Source organism: Rutilus rutilus (genome assembly GCF_951802725.1).
Source record: "Rutilus rutilus genome assembly, chromosome: 20".
NCBI classification, from domain to species: domain Eukaryota; kingdom Metazoa; phylum Chordata; class Actinopteri; order Cypriniformes; family Leuciscidae; genus Rutilus; species Rutilus rutilus.
The window spans coordinates 19713299-19739166 of NC_140225.1; the positions used below are offsets into that span (position 1 = coordinate 19713299).

The window sequence follows — 25868 nt, forward strand, 5'->3', positions numbered from 1 at the left end:
GTTCTTAGATATATAGAACAGTGTTTCTCAATCCTCTTTCTGGACCTGATTTAAAGTCCCTGTGGTGAAAAATCAAGCTTTTAATGTTGTTTTTATGTCTGTGGTGTTTTTAATATGCTTTAAGACAAACCATGTGCAAATTCATAAGTCAACACCATTTTCTGGTTTCACAGCATTTTCTCCTTAAAACTGCAGTGAACCAAACGTTTTTGACGTCACAAACTGCCTTGTAACCAATCACGTCAACGTGTGATCGTCAACGAGTGGATCTCTGAGCTGGTGTGAGTGAGTGGAGGCAGGGCTAATTTGCATATTCATAGAACAGCGTTTAATTAAATGAGGTAAGGGTGTAGAGTTACATTCAAGCTATTTTAAGGCATAAACAAAGAAAAAAAAAGAAAAATGGACATTTATGGACTTTAAATGTGTCCGATTACTGAGACACAATCTGGCAGTGTTGCCAGACCTTGCTAGAAAAATGGTCTGGCAAAGTAATTTGCTTTTGGGAGTGTAAGGGTGTTTATGGATCAGGGAGAATTGCTTGAGTTCAATGATCTAATTTATTTTGGCATACACATTAACCAAGGCTAAATTGCATCTTACTGCAAAAAAAAAAAAAAAAAAAAAAAAAGCCTTTCCAATAATTGTATCCTAGGTGAGGGGTTGAAAAAGGCTTAAACATGGAAAGAAAAGGGGAATAAATAACAGTGATCAATAGCGATCTTATGTAAAAGAGCTCTAAAGGCACACTGGGATATTCAGCGATGCTATTATTGGTTGGTCATATTTTATTGTGCAAGTTCAAATGTGTGACTGTTTTTCAAATGTGTGCCTGTTTTGAGCAGCCCCCCACTCATCCCCCCCATATCTTAATCTTAAGTCACTTAAGATAACCAGACATGGCAACACTACAAACTAGCCAACAGATGGCAGAGTTGAACTGCAAAATAAAAGAAAATGTATTAGATGCAGGTTTGATTCTGGCCTGTGTCTCAACCTGATCTCATTCATCTTCTCTCTTACTCTAAAAACGTCCTGCCTTCTCTACTGTCTCTATGAATAAAAAGTGACGCAAAGCCCAATGAAAAGAATGTCTCTTATCAAAGTGGCCTCATTTCAAACAGGTGAACTTATTTAGGCCAGTGAAGGCCAATGTGGACGCGGCCTGCTTTCACTATCCATGCAGTCCTGAAATACTACACTCACCTAAACAGACCTTGCAAAGGTTTCAGGTTAAGAACAACTATAAGAAGAAGAATTGACAAGTGAAATGTAGTACTAGATGAAACAAGGCATGGGGGGAGAAATGTCAAACTATGTTTGGCTAAATCTTTGTTTACTTGTGTGTTAAGTTATCACTAGTTTATTCAATAAGACAATGACAATATTTGCAGCTTGGTTATGAAGGTTTTGAGCCAGAATAATTTGTACTTATAATATAAAAAACATATTCGGTGTGCAGTGGAAACCTACCCACTCACTACCCACAGTCACTTTGACATGTACAAAACGGCAAAAATCATTATTCAAAACTATGTGCAGCTTTCAAATGAAACTACAAAAAAAAAATCCACATTCTGTGTACCATATTTTTACAGCTGTAATCTTTTCCCTAGGAAAATCCAAGTGTTCAAGCAAATGCTTATGTAATTGATAAACTAACCAGAAGCCAAAACACAGGCCTAAATATTCCCAATGTCAGCAGCACATTCAGAGCATTTGAACAAATTGAGTCTGTTTGCATTCAAATGTGCAAATGAGCATAAGCTGACATCAACCAGAGAAACATAGATAAATAATATCTACCTTCCTGCAGAATTTATGCTGTTTTTCATATCAAGTTGGATGTGGAATTTTTCAACTTCTGACCATTGCGCAATCCTCAGAAGATGACGGATAAAGAATCAAAATGGCAATGCTAGCGTTGGTGTGGTAGATATTTGTCAACACACATGTCCTAACAATCAAAATGTGCGTGATACATTCATTGTTATGCAATGACAACATTTATTCTGCAGGTGTACAGGTATGAACAGAGAATCATACCATATTTTACGCCCCTGTCTCTGCAAATGCTTGCTAAACAGGTTTGGATTATCAAATAATTATGAACGTTGACTAATTGATGCATTTCATTTACTTCGAAGTAAATGTTTATCATAACTCATCACATCCGCCCATGTTACATCATACACTCTCAATGAAATCAGATCTCTGAGATTCCAAGTTGACTTCAAGTGACCTTCTATAGTTCTGACCCTAATCAAATACACCTGAACCAGCTTATCAAGTGCGATGCAGTTGGGTCTCCTCTGTCACTTTTAATAAAGACCATTTTCAGGTCAGACGGTGGCATGTAGAGTCTCCAAGCTTTGCCTTAAGGACCTACAACCAAGTATTACACGGCACTGCGAGAGTACATTCAAGCTTTTGTTCTTCATGCATCATGTATTCCATCCTCTGGAGAAAGACGCACACCAGTCATCCACTAGCTACACAAGAATACCATTAACTACAATGGATTCCCTAAAGAACAGCCATTTTAAAACCCCAAATATGCCTCGCTGCAGGCTAATGCTTAAACGTATTCGGCTAACCATCACTAACTGTGAAGGTGATCACCTCAGAATATTGAACCTTAAGCAACTTGTGTTGATAACTTAACACACCGTGACCTGGTATATTTAAATTTCATAATATTGTGAATATGTACTTACTGTTGTGTTTGAAAACTCGAATGGTTGCGCCCGACAACCTGGCTCCCAGGATAAGGGACGTGTGATTTAGCTCATCGCTCAGGATCAAACAGCCCTGGAAACAAGGCATAATGTTACTGCATGGCTCTGAACACATTACGAAGCAGGAATCTAAAGCAGGAATCCATCAATAACACGTTGTGTGAAATAATAATGTGAGGGTCATACAAAACACAATCACAAACAGTCATTTTTACAAACAGTATATAACAGCGTTATTTATATAGCACCTTTTAAAACACTGTGTACAGTGTTTTACAGAAAGTCATACTAAATACCATACTATAATAAAAAGAGTAAAAATAAAAGGGTTGCACTTTATTTTACAGTACGTGCACTTGCGTGTACTTACCTAAGAAAGTACTGTTCTACGTCAGAATGTCGGCTCATTACTGGTTAGTTCCTATGTTAGCATCATATGCATGTGTCGTGGTGCTCACATGACCAGCGTCGGCCAATGGTGAGCCTACATTCTGACGTAGAAACCGAAAGCGCTGCACAGTTTACACTACGTCAACAGTGTAGGAGAACGACGTGGAAGAGAAGAAATTGTTGAATAATGTGGTTATTTTTTCGCACAAAAGTATTCTCGTCGCTTCATAATATTAAGATTGAACCACATTAGTCACATGGACTATTTTAACTATGTATTTACTACCTGTCTGGGCCTTGAAAGTTACAATGACTTTGCTGCCTATGGGTGGTTCAGAATTTAACCTCTCAGATTGAATCAAAAAGATCTTAATTTGTGTTTCGAAGATGAACAAAGGTCTTACGGGTTTGGAACGACATGACGGTGAGTAATTGATGACAGAATTTACATTTTTGGGTGAACTAACCGTTTAAAGTTAGGTTTAGGGGTAGGTTCAGGGTAAGTACTTAGTTATTACCCAGTTATTGTAATAACTATAATAAAGTTTATAGTATGCACATGGGGAACATGACTGTAAAATAAAGTGATACCAATGACTTTATTGATACCAATAAATGAATAAAACATAATAAAATGCAAAAAAACATGGCAGATCACTCTCTTCATAGTATTCTTGCATGCACGTATTATATAATACTTTTACTTATTTTATTTGTTAATTTATCTATTTTTATTATCTTCTCTCTCTCTCCTTTTCTGTCATTGAATCTTAATTGTTCATTCTTTTGAGCTCATTTAAATATAATCCTGCCCAGATAGGGAATGATCTGTCTGGACAGTGGCCACCGGTGAGGTGGTTCTTACACATATAATAGTAATAAAAACCTTTTAAGGAGAGAAGATAATTAAAAGTCCATCCTTATAATTTGTCAACAAAAAGACATGCAATGACATCTGGGAACTGGGAATAATGACTTAAATCAGTTGAGTTACATTTATGCATTTGAAAGACACTTTTATCCAAAGCATCTAAGGGACCATTCACACAGAACACGTTTTTCCAGTTACAAACGCGAGATGCAGATCAGTGGAAAGAGAAAAAGAAGATGCGCTTTTCCCCCCAAAAGTTGAACTTCTTTTAACTTGAGACACAAGCACAATGGTTAAACACGTCTGTCTGGTAGTGCATGTTTACATAGAACAACAATGGAAAAGCAGCACAGTGGAATGCAAGCATTCGTTCTGTGTGAATGGACCATTACATGGCATTCTATCACTGAGCATGTTCACTGGGAAACGAACCCCAGCCTTGGTTTTGCAAGCTGTCGCCAGCTTTACCAACTATGGGAAGCAGTTTAAAAAAATGGTTTTGTTCAAATGAATTGAACTTTTTAACATTCAGATCTTTTGTTGTGAACTGGATGACGAATTCTCAGTATCAGCAGAGCCTGGCCTGATTCAACAATGGTTGCTGTCATATCTTCACCTTGAGAGGCCTTGAACTGACACCTCCTCCAGAAGGGACAAGTTGTTGGACTCACTGCTTAACCAATCCCTCAAGGCTACAACATACATCATGAGGACTTTCTTAAGGGAAGAACATCCCCCTCAGCACAATCCTTAAGAAAGTCCCCCAGCCCTCTGGATCACATCCAGATCCTGAGGTCCTCTCATCTGAGCTGGTTATGACGACCACATCATTGGCCTCAGTATAAACAATCCCTAATGAGACGCCCTAAACAAACACTGTCAGTTCTAACTGTGCTTGTTTATCTGATTGAGCATAATTTGTAACAAGGGTTTGTTTAGTGTGCTGGTTCATTGGGTTATTCTGTAGTGCGGGAAAAACTATTTATTGTGGCAATTAATAGCAGGCGCCCAGAGATAATGGATTAATATACAACACTCGTGAGCTCACTTCAGCAGATAAAATTGAGTGATTTAAGACAGATGTAAAAAAATAAAGAGGCACCGTTGAGGATTAATTTTTAAACGCTGACCTTTCCGACCAGAGCAGGAACGTTCATGGAATTGGTGGCGAAACCCATTCCAAACGCCATGGCAGACTCCATTCCCAAGAACTCAGCCACATGTCGCTCCAGTTTCTCATGGATGCTGAAGTTGCCTATAAAAAAAAAGATAATGAAAAGTATAAGCTAACACTTTTATGAAAATTAGTTTACAAAAGTCTCCTTGATGACTTGTCTCTTTTCTTTGTACAATAAAGAGGAACAGAAAATGTCACAGGCCAGAGCACCACAGTTCAACATGTCAGCAACACATGTGCTGACCACTTTCTTTAACCACAAGAACAAAAACTGAAAAAAGAAAATACTTGCTTCCTGCTTGCTCAAAGACCTGCTTGCGATTATCAATAACTTGAGACTTCTGAACAAATAAAATCTAAGGCAACAACTCTCCATGTCCACTACAGAAGGTATTTAGGACCATGAACAACAGGAAGTGTTAAAAGCATTCTGGCAGGACAAAAGAACAACAGTAGTCTGCTCTCATCCATTTCATTCATACACTTTAAGAATTTATTATTGACCACAGTCTTTCCCGATAAGATTAGGCATTCTACTGCTTTGGAGGAAAATAGTTTAGAAATTTCAACATGTCTTCTTCAGCTTTTCTAGTTTTAGAGGCTCAGAGAGCGCCAGCATAGGGGAAACAAACATACTAAACAAATACTCAACAATACTACCATGATGTTAAGACAAAAACAAATCAAAATATCTGATACTGTGAGATAAAAATGTGACCCATGCCTCATATGTAAAATATAGATAGATATATAGGCTATAGATGTGCCATAAATCTCTAAAGTGTTCTTTTTTATTGCTACAGCAGAATGATGTTATTGTCTTTTGAAATAATAAACAGGCCTTGATTAGTTAGACGTTTTTACACCAGTACTAGGAAAAACTCAGAATTTGACTCACTTTAAAGGAAGTGTTCACCCCAAAACTCTGTTATTATTAATCACTATCATTTTGTTCCAAACCTGTATGACTTTCTTTATGTTGCAGAACACATACGAAGATATTTTGAAAAATGTTGGTAACCAAACCACAAAAACCACAGACATTTCTCAAAATATCTTCTTTTATGTTCCACAGTCATACAGTTTTAGAAAAACATGAGGGTGAGTAAATGAATGGGGTAAATGAGGGTGAATTTAGATTTTTGGGTGAACTATCCCTTTAAACTCATTAGTTGGAATTTGAATTGAATTGGCCGGCCGCACCCTTCAGGTTGTGGATGAGGAATTTACTGACTAATACATCAATACCATCTAATGTTTCTGGAAATCCACCATATGTTGTCTGTATAATTATGCTTGCGTGTTTCAAACAAAATATATTATTGACTAATAACTACACTTACAGCAATTTAATTGAACTTCCCGAAATTTAAATTCGAATAACAGGTCTGCATCCTGTTTGCGGTCTTAATTAAAATTCTATTTAAGTTCTGGAATGTTATTAGAAAGTAAATTACATTATTAATTCAAATCTAAATGCACAACCATGCACACATACATACAATACAAAACAAATGCAATCATTTAAAAACACCACTATACTTGTGGGCAATTGGAGTTGGACTCCCATAATTTTCTGCTCCCATGGACCCCTCTCACATACCAAAGTGGCAAAAAAACCATAAAGGTCTGTTTAACAGCTTTAAAGCAAGAAATTCAGGCTAAAGATATTTCCTACCGGATAAGATAGCAGTCAAGAGTGAATGCACGACACACTCAGTGTTGGTCTGTGAATAAATGCCTCTCCTTTTACATGATTCCTTTGGAGAGCTTTGCACTCTAAAACACCATTGATTACTCCGGACCTCTGATCATTCCCTCTCACAGCAGCAGCTGAAGGGTGATGAGTTTGATTAAACCTGAATCAGGTCCAGGGTGGCTAAACTGCACTTCAGAGTGAGAACTAAGAAGCTCGCTCAATACAGAGGAAAACACATAAGGGTCTTGACTTGTAACTGGGGTATTGTAGTAGTCTAATGAAGTGAGAAATGAGAGCGAGATCCATGAAGATCTCATTCACTTGCTGGGAGTGTACAAACAAGCAGAAACTGCCCATAAAACAGCAAGTTCTCAACCTTAACCTAATTTAATTTAAATGGATGGAAACAGATCTGAAAACAGTAATGAGTTATGTTCAGGGTTAAATACAAATGAAGCTCAGTCAATATCATCTGTGGGCACAGACTACCATAGAAAATCATGTTTACGGTAATATCTACTGTGAAAGTTTATGGGTGAAGGAATTGCACCAGAATAATACATACACCAAGAGTAAAGCATAACATTTTCCCCATTGCACTTTTAGCAGTTTGCAATGAACAAATCTAACAAAAGTAATTGAAATAGCTCAACACAGCAAATGTTTCAAGTGGTTTTCCCAAATTCAACTGAAAATGCAACTTTTAATGACTTCTGCAGTCTCAAATTATTTAACTCCTTCATGGCATGAATCATTATTACTTAGTAGAACACCCCTTTGCTGATATTTGTCCTGTTGGAAGGTCCAATGACACCCGATGCAACTAATCAAGGGCTTCATTAGTTGCACCAGGTGTGCTTGAGACAACACCTGTTTTGCAGATTTGTGCTGTTGCAAGGATTCTATTCAGGGGGTTGAATAATTGTGAGACAGCAGAACTCATTAAAAGTTGTATTTTCAGTTGAGTTTGTGGAAACTTTGTTGTGTTGAGCTATTTTAATTACTTTTGTTTGATATGTTCATTGCAAACCGCTGAAAGTCTGTAAATTTTGCTAATAAGCCAAACTTCACTTTTTTTTTTTCATAGACTTCCACTGCAAATGCTATTTTTGTTTGTTTTTAAAAACAGAGGGACAAGCCCAAATTATTTTCTCTAGTAATCAAAAGCACACCTAAAGCTTAACTTGTTTAAAATTTGCTAAATTCCTTTAAACACTGGTGCTGTGAACTGTTCTGGGCTCAATTCATATGAACTGATTTTCAAAAACAAAATAGAAAATAGATTAATATTTTAAATAGCTCCAATAAGACAAAAAAGGATGTAGCTCAATGAAAAATTCTGGTTTATGAGCCCCTTAAGTGCACTGGAGAAAGACAACTTTTGTCTCATAAGAAACTAGTGTAGCAAACAACATTTGCCACCCACTGGTTGTACAATGACTGCTTCACCATGGTGAAACATTAAGCTCTCGTAACAATAAATGTGACACTTAAATAACCCATTATGTTGTCGACTCCTCCAAAAGTGCCACGTGCTTCAGTGATATTAGTGTTTGACAACTGTAAATTAATGTTAACTCTTTGTACATTTAAATAGTCCATGGTGACTGAAAACACATACACACACACACACACTCTCTTGTACATCTATCTTTATGAGGACATTCATTGACACAATGCAATCTCTAGCCGCTTACCCTAACCTTACCCATCACAACTAAGTGCCTAACCCGAACCCTTACCCTAAACCTAATTATAACCTTATCCCTAAAACCAAGTCTTGACCCTCAAACAGGCCTTTAAAGGGGTCTCAGAAAGTGAGGACCGGCCAAAATGTCCTCACTTTACTCTCTTTGTCCTCCCTCCAATGGTCTAAAACTCAAAACGGTCCTCACAAAGATAGTTGTACAAGTACACACACACACACACACACACACACAAACACACACACAATAATGAATTCTAAAGACACAGAGACACTCCAGGCAGAATTTCTGTAAATGAATGATGAAGAAGTCTTAAAACCTGTCAGCAAAAACAAACACAGGCTTTATTGATCCTGCAATTAGAACAAAAACATCCTGTCAACCGTGACCACGTTATAGTGAAACAAAACAAACATTACATAACATCACATAAATTGTGAGTAAAATTACCCTGGTAATCCAGAGTTCTCGCGAGAGCACAAGTTGAATTTGCTCAGCGAGTTACTCTGGTGTCGAATAATGATGCTCATTAAATATGCCCCTCGATCTGAGCTGCACCAATCACATCAGGTTATCTGATAGAGTTAGACTTGGATTTTTCTCTAAAAGAGGAACAGAAGACGGCGCTCGAATCGTTCCTTTGCGAGAAGGACGTTTTTGCTGTTTTGCCGCCCAGATACGGTAAAGGGGGCCGCACACCGGACGCGCAGCTCAGCGCTGCGCCGCGCCACGTCTAGGACAACTCTCACCTGAAAATCCGATAACATCAGCAATTTTCTGATTTCTGTAAATGAATATAAAACTAAATGTATATTGCAGCACAGGGTGAAGTCCGTAATATATACATTAACTACGATTTGAGACACATAAATGTAAATTTAATATAAAACTATGTAAATGGCGCTCTGTGGCGCGGCAGGATTTTGAACACGGTCCTGAGCCGTTGCTGGGCGCCGCGGACAGACGCCGCTGGTGTGTGTACTCTCATAGAGAATAATGTGTTCTAATTTAAAAGACGTGGCACTGCGCGGCGCGGCGCTGAGCTGCGCGTCCGGTGTGCGACCCCCTTAAGAGTATAATCTACCAGTTAGCTCCACTGGTAGCTAAGCGTATGGGGTTTATTGTTGTGATTGGTCATAGTGTTATCCAATTGCGTGCAGTGAGATTTTCAAATGCATGCTTGGTGCCGCCCTTCGAGCTGGCCGATTTTCATTAGTTGACGCCAGACCATTAATCTTTTAAATTTAGGCCTGGATTTCCAGGCTAGAGTAAAATAGTAATCAAATGTAACTTGGGAGATTCAATGCCATTTTCCAGTACAAATTTAAGGGTAGTAATTCTGTGATTTTGATTCCTGTACCTAAATGCAAATCTTTCATTAGTCAAACACTTAGTAAAACAAGATTCATGAATATTTATACTTAATTTTTAAATATAAAATATTTTTATATACTTTAATATTTTACAGATTTCATACATTTACTTTTAAATAATATATAATTTAATATTTATTTTATAATTATTTTGAAACACTGGTGATGTAATGTTTGTGAATAAAATAAAGAATTTTAAAATAATCAGTTACTAATTTTTTATGTTTATGAACATTGACTGCAAAATTATTTAAAAATGCCCATCCCTAATATATAATACACACACGCGTCTAATTTAGAAATGCATCTTAATAGGGAGTCGTGGGGTTAGTTGTTATTGCTCATGTAACAGAGGGCCTGCAGAAATATATCCCAAAGCAACGACTCTGAGAGATGCAGAAAGAAAGAAATGAATCCCTCAAATGAATAATGAATGATACGAAAGGACTTTACACACAAATACTCCCATGACTCATGATCACATGTTCCTTTCGTGTCTGTTTCTGATATTTGGCTCAGATTCACCACAGTAGTACATTTACTGCATAGCACCGAAGACAAAACATCTCAGATTACCAACTTTATCTACTTCTACAGATATGAATGATCTTATATCTGATGAAAAAATGTAATCATTAAGAGGGATGTGCATTTATACTGTGTAAGAGTGTATGTGAGAAAAGAAAAACAGAAAAGCTGTGACAAAGAAAAAGTGAAATAAAACAGTGACAACAAATTGTAAAGTGTACTTGACCCAACTGTGCTCATGTGATGTTTTACAGCCTTGCTGATGTCAGAACAGTAGTGAGTGTAGCGACAGTCATCAAGCAGCTAAGAAAAATGTCACATATGTAACAAACCAGAATAACCAGATGCTAGAACATCGGTTCAAACAAATTGCTTAGAATTGTCTAATCTCTAAACCACCATCAAGGGTTTCCACACCAAATTAATTACCATGAAAGTTGTTTGTGATCACTCAATAGGCATTTTAAAAATAATTTTCCAACCAATTAAATAGAATTTAGCATTAAAAAAAAAAAAAAAAAAAATATATAAAAATCTATATTCACTACAGACTTTTTCAAGCCGGGAAATCATACTTTTAAATCATGCTTTTTCAAATATTACCTTTCATGCAGTGTGTAATATAGCTATTTGTGAATGTAAAATGTCTGCAACGTTTTAAAGAAACTTGTTCATTACAAACACAAAGTTCTGTAATGAAACTCTAGATGGCACAGGCTAATAGGTCCTTAACTCAAACGCTTGTAATCATATAATTTTCTATAGGGCACAGCTGATTGGTTCCTACCGTATCAGTAGCCAATAAGCTCGCTGCTCAACCTTCAAATACTTGGTTAGCATTTGCCTTAGCAGTGCAGCACACTTTCAGAAACCCACCACCTTCCCTAACTCCACCTGTATAGATCTGCTATGGGTAATTCTTGTATGCTATATTGTACAGCAGCAGCTTGTCTTACTTGCTCACGCAGCGTGTCATGTATGTAGCAAGTCCCGTACTTGCTATGCAGCAGCAATAACCAACAGCAGCAGCAGCGTAGCAGATCTATTCCACCCAGACCCATTACCATGCCAAACACTCAGAGAGTAGCCATGACAGAAATAAAGTTATTGTCTCCTAAAAAAAAATAATAGATTCTGAACTGCTGAAATGAGTCGTAAGCAATTCCAGTCTTAATTCCTGTTACTTCCTTACTTACTTCCTATATAACAATGTAACAAATTTGCTTAATGCCTATGGTATTCATTGGCTGCCCATGAACAATGTCTACTTTGACCCGCACTCAAACACTGTTGTTGTAGCCGAGGCCTGGAAGAGTTTGGTTGGTGTTGTGACATGTCGAGAAGACGTTTTCTGCGCTGCGAATCTGAATCTACTTTGATGTAGGAATGCGGATGAGGACTCACGCTGGAATTGATACAGAAAAACTAATTACTGTTTGCATCACTGTGTATCAAGTGCTGAGAAAGCTGAAATTCGAATATGCTAATGGGCGTTTTGTTTCTGAAAAGAGCTGTAAGCGGTAGATCAATCACAACAGACTGGACCTATTGACCAATCAGAGCAGAGTAGGCTCTCGGAAAGGAGGGGTTTAGAGAGACTGAATCTTAAAACAAGCCTTTGAGAAATTAGGTAATGTATAATGTATATTATGAGAAAATGTAAGTGTTTTTTGACCTTGAATGCATGCAAACCTATAATAGGAGCCCTCCAAACAAAATGAGTAGCCTTTAAAATAGCATAATAGGGGCACTTTAAAATTCCCTCAGATTTCCTGGTTTTCCTTCACTGTGGTACAGATAACCTTTTCAACTCTTAGCCTTACTGCAAACAAGCCAGCTTTAAACCTACACAATCTACATGACATTTGTAAAAAATGTCAGCATGGGAATACGGGAAGATCATTATGAGTCATTTGATTTGTCATAACATATGTAATAAACCTGTAGAGAGAGATATGAAACAAGTCAGTCAATCATCAACTTACGTTGCAAATTCAAAAACAGGTTGGGCCATTAATAAATCTATTGGTGAAGGAGGAATTCTGTTAATGCTGCTCAAAGCAAATATTCTTTTGAAGGGTTTATGGTGGCATTTACTAAACCATAATAGTTGCTAAACAACCTACCATGCTTGTTCTTAAAGGGGTCATCGGATGCAAAATTCACTTTTATATGGTGTTTGCATATAAATGTGTCTTTGCAGAGTGGACACAACCGCCATACAATAAAAATATATATATATATATATAAAAAAAAAATCCATTCACTCCTTTTCTTTTAATCCACAAAAAGCACTATCAAGCCGTTTGGATTTTCTGAGCAATATGATGTCATATTGCTCATGCTCCGCCCACGACCGCTGACAGACTGTCCCGTATTAACATATTTCCTCCCTCAGCCATTTGTATACTGTCTCTGACAATGTCTTGTGTTGACACACCCCACGGAGGAGATGGGTGGGGTGAGCAGTTGCTCATTATCATTTAAAGAGACATGCACCGAAACGGGTCGCTGTGAACAGAGCTGTTTTTGAGGAGGTAAAAGGGTTTTACATAACCATTGAGGAATTTTAACCAAAGCATGTTACAAACTTAAAGACCCTAAAGAATCATACCAACTTGTGGAAAATGGGCATCCGATGACCCCTTTAACCCTCTGAGGTCGACAAACGCGCCCGTGCGTTTTGCTGGATTTTCTTCACATTGTAGCACTATAAACTTAAATTACTCCGTCATTTATGGTCATACAGAAAAAAGAAATATAAAAAAATAATCTGTGATATTTCTACTTTTGTATGTGTCCACTAACAATCAAATCAAAACATTGTGTTTTTGTAAAATAAAGAAAATAAACAGGGTGTGCGTTCTGCCTCCCCGTCGCGGTGAACTTTTTTTTCTTGAGCACGTCTATAAACTGAAACCAAACTCAGCGAATACTTGTCACACATTTATGAGCCATATACCTTTATAAACATTTAAGTGTGTACTTTTAAAAAGATCGGATTCAAACTGAAAACAAATATTCTATGTTTAAGTAATTTGTATAAAACCAACAAGATGTCCAGCTTCTCAAACGCTTCCTAATTATTTTTTTATTTGACCACGCCTACGAGCGCAAAAGACATTCACATGCAAATCTCCACATGGAACGCGAACGCGCTCATTACCTCAAAAACAAAGCACCAACAAACTTCACAAGTCTCTGCTTTTCGTCGAGTTTGAAAGACGTGCCGTGAGCTTACATTGGCTTTACCTCAGAAGAAGAAGAACGCGATTTGAAGACAAGAAAGATGTAAGGTAAGAAATTCTTAAATATTAGTTTGTTATTGTTGCATAAATTTCACATTGCAGTTGATAGACTAGGTCGATTTTCAGATAATGTGACACCCTTGGGCATTTTTTAGTAAAAGTTGGCAAACAGACTTTTCTAAGGGTATTTTTTCTGCTGAATCCATTTTTGCTGTTTGCCAAGCTGTATCTCTTTTGTGAAACTCAGTAGAGCGCAAACTTCAAGATGACCTCTAAAATGTCAGGAAATTCTATATTTATAAACTTTACATCATGCACGACATCAATTAACGAGAAAGTTTATTTAGATGGGAATTAAGATACTTGTATGTGACAATGATAATTGCATTATTTCTCATTGTAGTCATGAAAATATCTGTTTTTCTCCTTATTTCAAATGGACAAACAGAATATCTAAAATGCGAGAGTCATTTGTTTGGAGTAGAGATGCGCGGTTGGCGGTTACAGCCGCGGACTCCGCGGATAAACCGCGGATCGGGCGGATGACGTGACGAAAAATAATATTTTAATTAAATTCGGGCGGGTGGCGGGCGGTTGAACCAATCAAATGAAAAATATATGTATACACAAATCAACGGATGGCGGGCGGGTGCGGTTTTGAAAATTGGTCAAAAACGTTGGTGCGGCTGGATGGCGGACGGATGATGATTTTTGTGATGCGGGTGCAGATGACATAATAGCCCATCCGCGCATCTCTAGTTTGGAGTCACATGCATACTATTGTCTTTGGATCAAAGTGTGTGAATTGAGTTCAGAGTTATCCAAGAGGTTTTTTATTCTACTTTCTACTTTCTATTACTTTCTGCAGTTATTTCCACACATCGTATTTTTCATCAGAATAAATTTTTATATCCAAAGAGCGACATGAAACAACACAAAATATTTCCAGTTGTGGAATTGTACCCATGAAGTTGGTCAGATTATAAGATCACCAATTATGGAAGCTGTGTGTAGTTTGAAGCCTGACCGGTCAATGTCATTGGATACTTGCATTATATGCCAAGAATCCAAGAAAGATAAGCTATACAATGCGACAGAACAGGGCCTTTTGACACTAAAAACAGCTGCACAAAGTAGAGGCAAGCTTCACGATCCTCAACAAAGAGAAGCAATTGACAGAGTGCTTCTTGTCCAGAACACAGAACAGCACGTGGTCTGGCACCGCTTGTGCTATGCATTCCCGGTATCCCCATCCAGAGCGCTGGTCTCTGCATGCGTGGATAATCAACGAATAACCATTGCTTTGCCAGAAGGGGTCGTGAACACGATCACGCAGTCTAGAGCTCCTTCTACGAGAAGACTCTACACGTCTAAATGGTCAGTGTTCTCCAAATGGTGCGCTATACAAAGAGCCTGGACCCACACACATGTGGGGTTTCGTGGGTGCTCTCCTTCCTTCTAGAGCTGTTGGACAAGGGCAGGTCCCCTTCCACGCTCAAAGTTTGCGTTGCGGCTATTGCAGCGTTTGCAGAGTCTACGCACGGCCGCGCGATAGGAAGGAACGAGCTCATCATCCGCTTCCTTAGAGGAGCCAGGAGGATGAACCCCCCGCGACCCCCTTTGGTTCCTATTTGGGATCTTACTTTCGTCCTAGAGGCCCTGAAAGCATTTCCCTTTGAACCGTTAGAATCCATGGACCTAAAATACCTTTCGCTCAAGACCGTTTTTCTGATAGCTCTGTCATCAGTAAAACGCGTGGGGGATCTACACACACTATCCGTTAGCCCCGCGTGTCTCGAGTTTGGACCAAATGACTCTAAAGTCATCCTCAAACCGAGACATGGCTATGTCCCCAAAGCAATTGGCACTCCCTTCAGAGCGCAGTTCATCTCCCTATCGGCTCTGCCAGCATCCGATAGCGAGGGCGGTGAAAACCTCCTATGCCCCGTCAGGGCGCTGAGAGTTTACATCACACGCTCCGCCGCCTTCAGGCGTTCTGAGCAGCTCTTTGTTTCGTTTGGTAGGCGCACCAAGGGTCTCGCCACCTCGAAACAGAGCCTGTCCAGATGGATAGTGGACGCTATCGCAGCAGCTTATGCGTCCAAACACCTGCAGTGCCCTATGGGCATCAGGGCCCATTCCACTAGAGGCATGGCCTCGTCGTGGGCTTGGTCCAGCGGCATTTCTATTCATGACACTCCCCCTCTACATTTGTTACGTTTTATAACCTGGAAGTTTCCGCCTTGCAGGTTAGACTTTTATCAGTCTAAGTGGTGTGTATGTTCTGCCCAGTTTGTTCGTGTGCAGGCTACTCTCACGTGACTATTAGCTCTTCTGGTTGAGCTGTACTAAGGGCGATATTCTCTATACATAGACCGGCGGAGCCGCTCTGTATTTTCCTATGAAGTGCTTATGTACATGTGCTGGCCCGCGTTGCTGGCCGCCTGTTTCCCACGTTTTGTGTTCCCCGGGCTTCCCTGGGACTCATGCAGTGGATGCTCGGCGCGCACGGCGTTGACAAGGGGTTCCCGTAGCGTAAGCAATTTAGGCAATACGAGAGAACCTCTCCTAAGAGAACGTACTTGGTTACCTAACGTAACCTCGGTTAGTCAGACTACTGTTTGGAATTGATCAGCTGCAACTGCGCCTTAAGATGTATGAGTGCACGATGTAAATGTAAAAAGTCTCGTCTGCGTTGCTCTGCTGCATGCAAGTGCAAGACAAGTGATGCAGAATGTAGCAATTGCTGAACTGAATAAGAGCACTGCTCTGTGTTGTTATGATCATATTGGAGAATCTTGTTGTACCATTGTTTAAATAACATTACATTTTATATGCCATGCAGTTCATGTTTTAGTTATTATTCAGCTAATGTTATGTCCAACTTTATAAGGTAATTTTAGGCCAAGTTTACTGTGTTTATTTCCTTTATCTGTTCAAAGCTAATGTTAGTGGTGTGACACATTACCGTGATATGTTTTGGTAATTTGTCTCAATTCTTAATATTTACAATCAATCTTTCTGAGAATATCTTTTTCATAAATAAACCAAAAGAGAATTTAGTTTGGTTAAATTTAAGTCCTTAAACTTCATGGACATGTAAATGTTGAAAAGTAATAAACACTCAAATACACAAAATTACAAGTCAGTGTTTACCAGAAATTTTGTAAGACAGAATGACTAACTTGTTCTGACTATTCTGTTTGTTTCCTTTACTCAATAAATGGTATAGCACAATAAAAACAGTTTATCTTTGAGCCAGTGCTGAGAAATTTGCTAATTTTGGCGTATGAGGCGGTCATCTTGGATTTTGCACTCTACTGAGTTTCATGTAAGAGATACAGCTTGGCAAACAGCAAAAATGGATTCAGCATAAAAAATACCCCTAGAATAGACTATTTGCCAACTTTTACTCAAAAATGCCTGAGGATTTTTATTTAGGCACATTTTTGTGATTTCAACCTGGTCTATGAACTGTTGCTAGATATATGGTGAATATTATAATATTTAGACCCGTGTTTACTGTGGATATCTGCTCAAACGTAGATATGTATAATATGGTAACCATAATGTTTCATATTTTGGAGCGAGCTCTGGTTTTGAATGTATCATATTTGGAGCGCGATCGCGTTAGAATGTATCATATTTGGAGCGCGATCGCATTTGAATGTATCATATTTGGAGCGCGATCGCGTTTGAAACGCACTGTGCATAGCCTACTGCTTACAAGGCACAACAAACCTGGTGTTCATTATATTATATATTGTTGGAAACATTTGTGTGTGTGTGTGTGTGTGTGTGTGTGTGTGTGTGTGTGTGTGTGTGTGTGTGTGTGTGTGTGTGTGTGTGTGTGTATTCTGTGAATTTTAAAAAGCAATTTTAACCAGAAAAATCTAAAATTTATTCCCAATACATTTTAGAACTATATTCCCTATTTCTCTTGATATCAGTATGTTCACTTTTTTTTTTTCAGGGACCAGATGCCACTGACATGAGTCTCTGTACATAAACATGGTAAAGTGAAAATCAAACACCTTGGAAATGAAAGGTATGTACAATGTTTTTAGGAATGGCATAAAGGTCTCTGTCTTTGGATCATTGTTTTCAATTAGTGCTTTTTTGTCATTTGTTGTGTATATTTGGATTATGTTGTGTTGTAAATAAATCCAATCAAAAAGCCATTCTTTTTTAAATCTCCTCATTCTTTGTGCAAGGTTGCTCAGAATGACAGGGCCTGTTAGCTCCTAATAGGGCCATTAGGGAGTGTCTTTGTCTTTCTCAGGTGTGAAAAGCTTGCATATTAATGAGATGATCCGCCCCTTCGCATATTGCTTTTTCACACAAAACACGTCTTAGAAATTTTAAATCAATATATTGTCTTCTCTGAATGAGCAGTCAGGGTGATTTTCACATAGTTTTGGAGCAAATATTCTAGGCTACGTGATACAATTTCCAAAAGTCTTGTGAAGAAATAATCAGTATGGGTTTCATGACCTTATTTCAGTGACAAATTTTTTTTTGTATTTTCACAAACCACGCATAAATGTCATTATCTCAAAACTACAAACTTTTACATACATGCTGCTGATATATTATTGTAGCAGAGTTTGTGCTGAATACAGTGTAATCAGACTTTAGCCATGAAAATGTCACAAGTAACAGAAATAAGCACAAATGTCAGAGCATGTCAGAACACCTCCAGGCCCAGAAAACAGCTCAGACCCCAGAGGGTTAAGAAAACAATGTTGGACGCTATAGGTGACCTGTTTCTGAAATACGTTTAGTTTGTGGTGTAACCACACAAATACCTAGTTCCTGTCTTGTGCTGCAGACGCCCACCCCATACTGTCTGGTCACCTCTGCTACGGTTTTCAGGAAGTCAACATTGTTTTCAGCGAAACCCAGATAGTTGTAGGAGCCCATGTTTATGACGTTCTCAATGGTTCTCCCTGTTAACCTGACAGAGAAGAAACAAATCAACCAAACCGTTATTGATATTGATTTATCCTGACTAGCCTGTACATAGATCATTCTTGTTCTAGGGTAGAACTAAAATCATTGGGTATAATATAAAAGAACTTTGTGCAATACAAAGCAGTAGTTCATGTTAGGGCGGCCACTGAAAGAGACAATAAATAACATGAGCTGAAATTACAGAACAAAATGAGGAAAAAGGTCAAAAGAAAAAATCATATAACTGTCACTTCATATTTTTCTCCTCTGATGAAATGCATTAAAATGTTGATATAATGTTTTTAAAAGAAGTCTCTAATACTCAATGCATTTATCTGATCCAAAATACAGTAAAAAAAAAAAGAAAGAAAAAAAAAAGGAATAATATTTTGAAGTATTATTACAAGTGTTTTCTATTTTAAAGGGCACCTATTATGCAAAATTCACTTTTACATGGTGTTTGAACATAAATGTGTGTTGGCAGTGTGTGTACACAACCACCCTATAATGATAAAAATCCACCAAGTTCTTTTTTTTAAATCCCCATAAATCATCAGCACTGTCTCAGAACGAGCTGTTCTCAGATTCGGGGCAATGTGACGTCACTTTGCACAGGCCCCTCCCACGACTGTTGATTGACACTGCAGTTTGAGCATAGACCTGCCCTGAGTGAGCTGGACACAGTCCGCCATTGTTTCCACACTGGAGCAACTGTAGACAAGAATGTCTCCTAAGCGATTGAGGTGTTTTGTTGTTGGATGTAAGAATGAACTTAGCAGTCTTCATTTACTCTCGTTGTTACTCGAGGATGGATCTGTACTGTTCGTGATTCAGCTTACAGTCTCCGGAGCGACAGGCCTAACGTTACTGATCACGGCAAAAATGAAAGTGAGAGAGCGCGCACTTTATGACAGCTCATTTCTGGAGTAAAACTAAGGCTTCATCTTTTGTGTGAGGTACAATAAACTTAATTGAACTCATCAGTATATTTTGGTCATCATTCGGACGGGGTCTGCTACAGCAGGCTTGTATTAATAGTGGATAAAAGCAGATGACAAATAAGTTATAAAAGTAATTAAACTAAACTATTCCTGTTCTATCTCCATACAGCATATATTCTCTGGCTACGTGGGCATTATTGTCCGACTCCAAGTCGAAATGAACACCACTACTGAGAGTTTCTGTTTTGATATTATCAGATGAGATTGTCCTGGCTCTTAGTGAGCTCGTGAGGCTCCGCCCCCTGGGCCGGCAGCAGCAGTTAATTTGCATTTAAAGGGATACACACTAAAATGGTGCGTTTTTCTGAGCCCTAAAAAATGACAATTGAAACATGCTGTAAAAAATTATCGGTTGGGTAGCTACAATTTTGAGCTAAAACTTAACATACACACTCTGGGGACATCAGAGACTTATTTTACATCTTGTGAAAAGGGGCATAATAGGTGCCCTTTAATATACATTAAAATGTCATTTATTCCTGTGATGTAAACGCTGAATTTTCACCAGCCATTACCATCTTCAGTGTCACATGATCCTTCACAAATCATTCTAATATGCTGATTTGCTGCTCAAAAGACATTTCTTAATATTATCACTGTTGAAAACAGATGGATTTTTTTTTCAGGATTCTTTGATGAACAGAAAGTTTAAAAGATTTTTTTTTTTTTTTTTTTTTTGCAACAACTTAAAAGTTTTACTGTCCCTTTTTTATCAATTTAATGCATTCTTGCTGAATAAAAGCATGAATTTCTTTTTAAAAGAATGCTGGTTAGTGCTCGTGCGGTCAAAAAAAATGCATGACGCATGAAATACTTTCTGGTGAATTTGTTTTACCAGTTTTGCTGGTTAAGCTAGTTAGTAAGACTTGACAATCAACACCTTATACCAGGAACCATCACCTCTACATCATGCTCTTTTCAACAGTTATAACAGCTTGTTTTATGCAAAGCATAGATTTACCTAAAAGTCCAATTGTAATCATCCGATACCCTTTCCATGAGATCAAAAACCGGACCGGGTAAACTGCATATGGGCCGGTTCCAGTTGTCTCTGACTCTCATGTACATGTTCCGGGTGTAGAAGTTTTCAAAATCTTGGTAAAGGGGAACAAAGTCCTGTAATACAAGAAATCAACATTTAACAATTAATCAACAATTACAACATAACAACCAGAAGCACTTTTAACACAGCCTAACATCAGTATTTCATGCTTCCCTTCCACAATATGCTCTATTCATTAAAAAAGAAGAGGGACAGGTGACCCAAGATCAGCCATAAAAAGATACTGTTTACATGTGGGTAGTTACAACCGGGTGAATGTCTCAAAACCATCTGCTCTGTGAGTGTCAGAGTCCTGAGAGACTCACCCACATCTTGTCCTTAAGTAAACTCTGCCAAAGAACAAAGAAGAGGCTATGCAGACTCCTCATTGTGCTGCCTTTATTAAACCTACTTTGAACTGTTAAGAATCCTATTTATGGAGATAGTTAAGACAGCAGAAAATAACAAAGCTGCAACAAACTGCAGTCTGACTTTTTGCATAAGCTTTTGACTGCCACTCAAGTTTTTCTGGTCACTGAGGAGGTGTCTGATCTTCGCCCAGCGTTTTAGATCACACATTCAAAGCATTCTCTTAAGACACCAAGAAAGCTCAAACAAAAACTGCACTCTTATTGATTCTTATAGCCATTTTTTGTTCTCATTTAACAAAAAGCACACAGTTTAAAGCTTTGCTGGTGTGTGCCTCAAACGACAACGTAGAAACCTCTGTTAAACAGGAAAAGGGAGAATGGAAATTCTGTGAGATTATGTAAATTTTGCTCTTAAATGCTGATGGAGTGTATGGGCCTACATATCAAGCACACTCTGTGAAATGTGCAGAAACCTGTTCTTTCCGGTTCATATATTTATTTTCATTGAATATTAATGGCAAATGGTGGTGCTGCAGCATTCCTACACTGAAATGTCTGTTGCGCTCACTTCTTGACTGATTTGTATTTTTTACACTTTAAAGATTAAGCTTAGGCCCCATCCACATCCACACTACTGCGTTTTCGTTTAGAAACGGAGACCTTTTGCTACGTTTGCACCTCCCGTCCAGACTAAAACGGCAAAACGAAGACCTAAAACGGAGAAGTTTAGAAACACTGCCGGCCCCGTTTTGCGTTTTGAATCTCCGGAGGGGCGTTTTAGTGAAGACGGGTCAAAACGGAGGACTTTAGAAACGATGACGCAGAGGCTCACGCTCGGCTCTATGATTGGGTGTCATCAGTCATGGAATATACACAGGTAATATTCAGTACCAGTAAACTCCACCCGCTGGAACAGTTTCTTACAGTAAGAAACTGCCGCGTCTCAGGTGCATGCTAGAAATAGAACCGACGGCTATTTTTCATGCGACACGCAAGCGTGTTGGAAGCGTTTCCAGGCAAAATAGAATAGGAAAAGATGTTCATATGTCATTTTGACACAAATACATATTAATAAATGACATTTTGATGTTTGAAAGTCTCTAGGTTTACACCGGCACGCGCATGCCCAGTGATCCGAGTTTTCAGTCGTTTTAATGTGGACGGAGATCAATTCTAATACGCAGCTAAAATGCTGGTGTGGACGGAGATCGTATTCGTTTTGCGTGCAGTATTCCCAGTATTCCCAAAATATTCCCAATGTGTTCACTCATACCAATTTAACACTATTTTACTAAAGGTGTAACTCCCTCTAAAAGTTTATCATTTCATGATCTTGCCAACTAAATTTTAAATAGCTCAATTTATGCCTTTTAATAATCACATCTAACATAATACTACAAGCTTTGAGTGAGAAGAGGCATCTTTTCTCAACGGACAGACTGTGAGCAGAAATAATGAAGTCACTGTCCTCTGGGGTTTAATTGCGTCTTTAACCTCTCCCCAGCATCACCTCACACATATCATGGAGATTTTCCATAGTGAACAGTGTGTAAATCAAATGACATGAAAGAAAACAGTGTTTGAGAATAATTTGTCTTGCCTATACTCATCTTTTTACAGTTAGTTTTTAATGTTAAGTATGCAACTCTCATAAGATTTGCCTTTTAGACACATGGAAAGATGTTATTCTAATCCTATAAGTCCTACCAACTCAGCATAAGGTTCAGCCTACATGAGGTAATGCTAAATATAATATATAATAAAGATTTTCTTCCCTTTGTGTATGAAAAATAGAGCAAGACAAACTAGAACAAACTCTACATGGTGGTTCCTGTGCAAAATGTATTAGATGGAGAGCAAACCTACCTTTTGTTCTTCTCTCTCCTGGGCCTGATGGCATTTCTCTAATCCAATAGCTCTTAATAAGTCTCTGAAATAGCCAAACAGGATGACAATTCCATAGCCCATGTATGTCAGGACAGCCACATACATGGGGGCCTCCTCGAATGAATCTTCACCCCTAACTCGAGGGTGATGAAAACCGTTTCCCGTGCCATTTTTCTGCACCTACAATACCACAGGTTAACAAAACATTATAATATAGTTAATATTGTTTTACTGGCACTTTAATTTAGCAGACAAATGATATTCAAAGATATACTACAACATTGTTATTTAACTAAACAGTCCAATTAACATAATTCAATGATAAATGTAAGTGTGCTTAAGCCATATCTTTCATAACCAATAGGAAACTTTTAATGACAAATACCATAGTTTGTTTTTAGAAATCATATATAGTTTAACTGTAAAAATTGTTAGTAACAACAGGCAAAACCATGGTGGCTTCTCTCTTAAAGGGATAGTTCACTCAAAAATGAAAATGCTGTCATCATTTACTCACCCTAAAGTTCCAAACCTGTATGAGTTTCTCTCTTCCTCTGAACACAAAGGATGATATTTTGAAGAATGTCTGTTACCAAACAGTTGTTGGGCCACATTGACTTCCATAGTTTTTTTTTTTTTTTTTTTTCATACCATGTCAGTCAGTGGGGTCCCATCAAAGGTTTTGTTACCCATATTCTTCACAATATCTACATTTGTGTTCAGCAGAAGAAAGAAATGCATATAGGTGTGGAACAACTTGAGGGTGAGTAGCCTAAATGATGACAGCATTTCCATTTTTTGGTGGACTATCCCTTTAAGAGAGAAGCCACCATGTTTTCACCTGTGGTTAGGTTACACAATTTTAACAGTTAAACTATATGGTTACTATTCTAATATTTACATAGGAGTAAACATTTATTTCATTACCAGAAGCGTAATGAAATAAACTCGTCTGTATGAGTTTCTCTATTCCTCTGAACACAAAGGATGATATTTTGAAGAATGTCTGTTACCAAACAGTTGTTGGGCCCCATTGACTTCCATAGTATTTTTTTTTCTTCTCCATACCATGTCAGTCAGTGGGGTCCCATCAAAGGTTTTGTTACCCATATTCTTCAAAATATCTAAATTTGTGTTCAGCAGAACAAAGAAATTCATATAGGTGTGGAACAACTTGAGGGTGAGTAGCCTAAATGATGACAGCATTTCCATTTTTTGGTGGACTATCCCTTTAAGAGAGAAGCCACCATGTTTTCACCTGTGGTTAGGTTACACAATTTTAACAGTTAAACTATATGGTTACTATTCTAATATTTACATAGGAGTAAACATTTATTTCATTACCAGAAGCGTAATGAAATAAACTCGTCTGTATGAGTTTCTCTATTCCTCTGAACACAAAGGATGATATTTTGAAGAATGTCTGTTACCAAACAGTTGTTGGGCCCCATTGACTTCCATAGTATTTTTTTTTCTTCTCCATACCATGTCAGTCAGTGGGGTCCCATCAAAGGTTTTGTTACCCATATTCTTCAAAATATCTAAATTTGTGTTCAGCAGAACAAAGAAATTCATATAGGTGTGGAACAACTTGAGGGTGAGTAGCCTAAATGATGACAGCATTTCCATTTTTTGGTGGACTATCCCTTTAAGAGAGAAGCCACCATGTTTTTACCTGTGGTTAGGTTACACAATTTTAACAGTTAAACTTTATGGTTATACTATTCTAATATTTACATAGGAGTAAACATTTATTTCATTACCAGAAGCGCCCATGAACTTTAAGCATATTTTAGTGATGACTCAAACGAATTGGTGATTCGTTCTTCTGAAACGATTCATTAAACGAAACACCTGACCGAACCGATTCGGTGAAATGAATCGGACCTCCTAATTCAAATTCCATGCTAAATCAAACCCTTGAACATGTTGTAGAAAAGTAACAGCGTTGTCTGTTAAAATCAACATTTTTAAACATTATCCCTTGTAACTTACCCATTAAACTAAACTTTAACTAAAAGAACACCTTTAACTTGACGTATTTTGCGATGAATTGAGTGATGCAGTTTGACTTACCTTTTCATTTTTGTGATATCCATTCTTCAAACTGTTGTTTTCCTGTTGTTTGTGGTCACAATGAGACTTCAGGGTTCCGTTGCGTGGATAATGTTCATCTGTTCGCATCATGTTTGCTAAGCGTCAACGCTGAATAATGAATTAGGCTATACTATTGAACTTCTCTGTTCTTCAGTTTAGAGAAGTGTGTGTGTGTCCGTTGAAGTGTAATTCCCTGCTGTGAGTTCACCATCCGACTTCATGCTCAAATGACTTTGATTTGAGTACACACAACTTTGGACCAGGAAGTATTCACGCACACCAGAGGAACGACGCGACGCGACGCGACCGGGCGCTCCCTTAGACAGTTTCGAATATGGCAGAGCTCCAGCTTGTACAGTGAAGACACGATGATGTTCAAACTTGGCAGTCAGTTATGAATCTGCGCCTGGGTGTGTTTTACAGTAAAGTAAAATTAAAACTGCTGCAGCCACTAAAACCAAGTTGTCAGTGGTAAAAGAACACGTACTACAAAGTGAAACATGTTGTGCAATACGCAAATTATGTCTATTATCTAACCGCTTGAAACGAGTTTACTTAGTTTAAATAGGTTTCACTAACCATAATTTAACCCTCTACTGCACGCATTATTATGCAATCATGGAAAACAATGTTACAGTGTTTTTTTTATGTATAAAATAGACTAAAATTAACATATTTATATATTTTTATTATTATTATTATTTTCGGGGGGTACTTTTGGGTGCGTTGCCATATGGCAACATTGTGCGACAATGGAACAGCCTGAAGTGTTTTCTCCCAAAATGAC

At 38.1% G+C, this 25868-nt stretch overlaps 1 protein-coding gene across 2 annotated transcripts in view; it reads right to left on the bottom strand.

Annotated features, from left to right (window-relative positions):
- The window catches only part of sptlc3 (serine palmitoyltransferase, long chain base subunit 3), a 38083-nt gene extending 12512 nt beyond the window's left edge, over window positions 1-25571 (bottom strand). For both annotated transcript variants that reach the window (XM_084392423.1, XM_084392422.1), the window contains exons 1-6: window positions 25061-25571; window positions 22964-23164; window positions 20646-20800; window positions 18539-18687; window positions 5130-5254; window positions 2718-2811 (exon numbers count right to left, since the gene is read on the bottom strand). In XM_084392423.1, the coding sequence (XP_084248549.1) occupies window positions 2718-2811; window positions 5130-5254; window positions 18539-18687; window positions 20646-20800; window positions 22964-23164; window positions 25061-25171 (835 nt within the window). In that variant the 5' untranslated portion in view covers window positions 25172-25571. The remainder of the gene's footprint in view (window positions 1-2717; window positions 2812-5129; window positions 5255-18538; window positions 18688-20645; window positions 20801-22963; window positions 23165-25060) is intronic.
- Window positions 25572-25868: the final 297 nt, after the last annotated feature.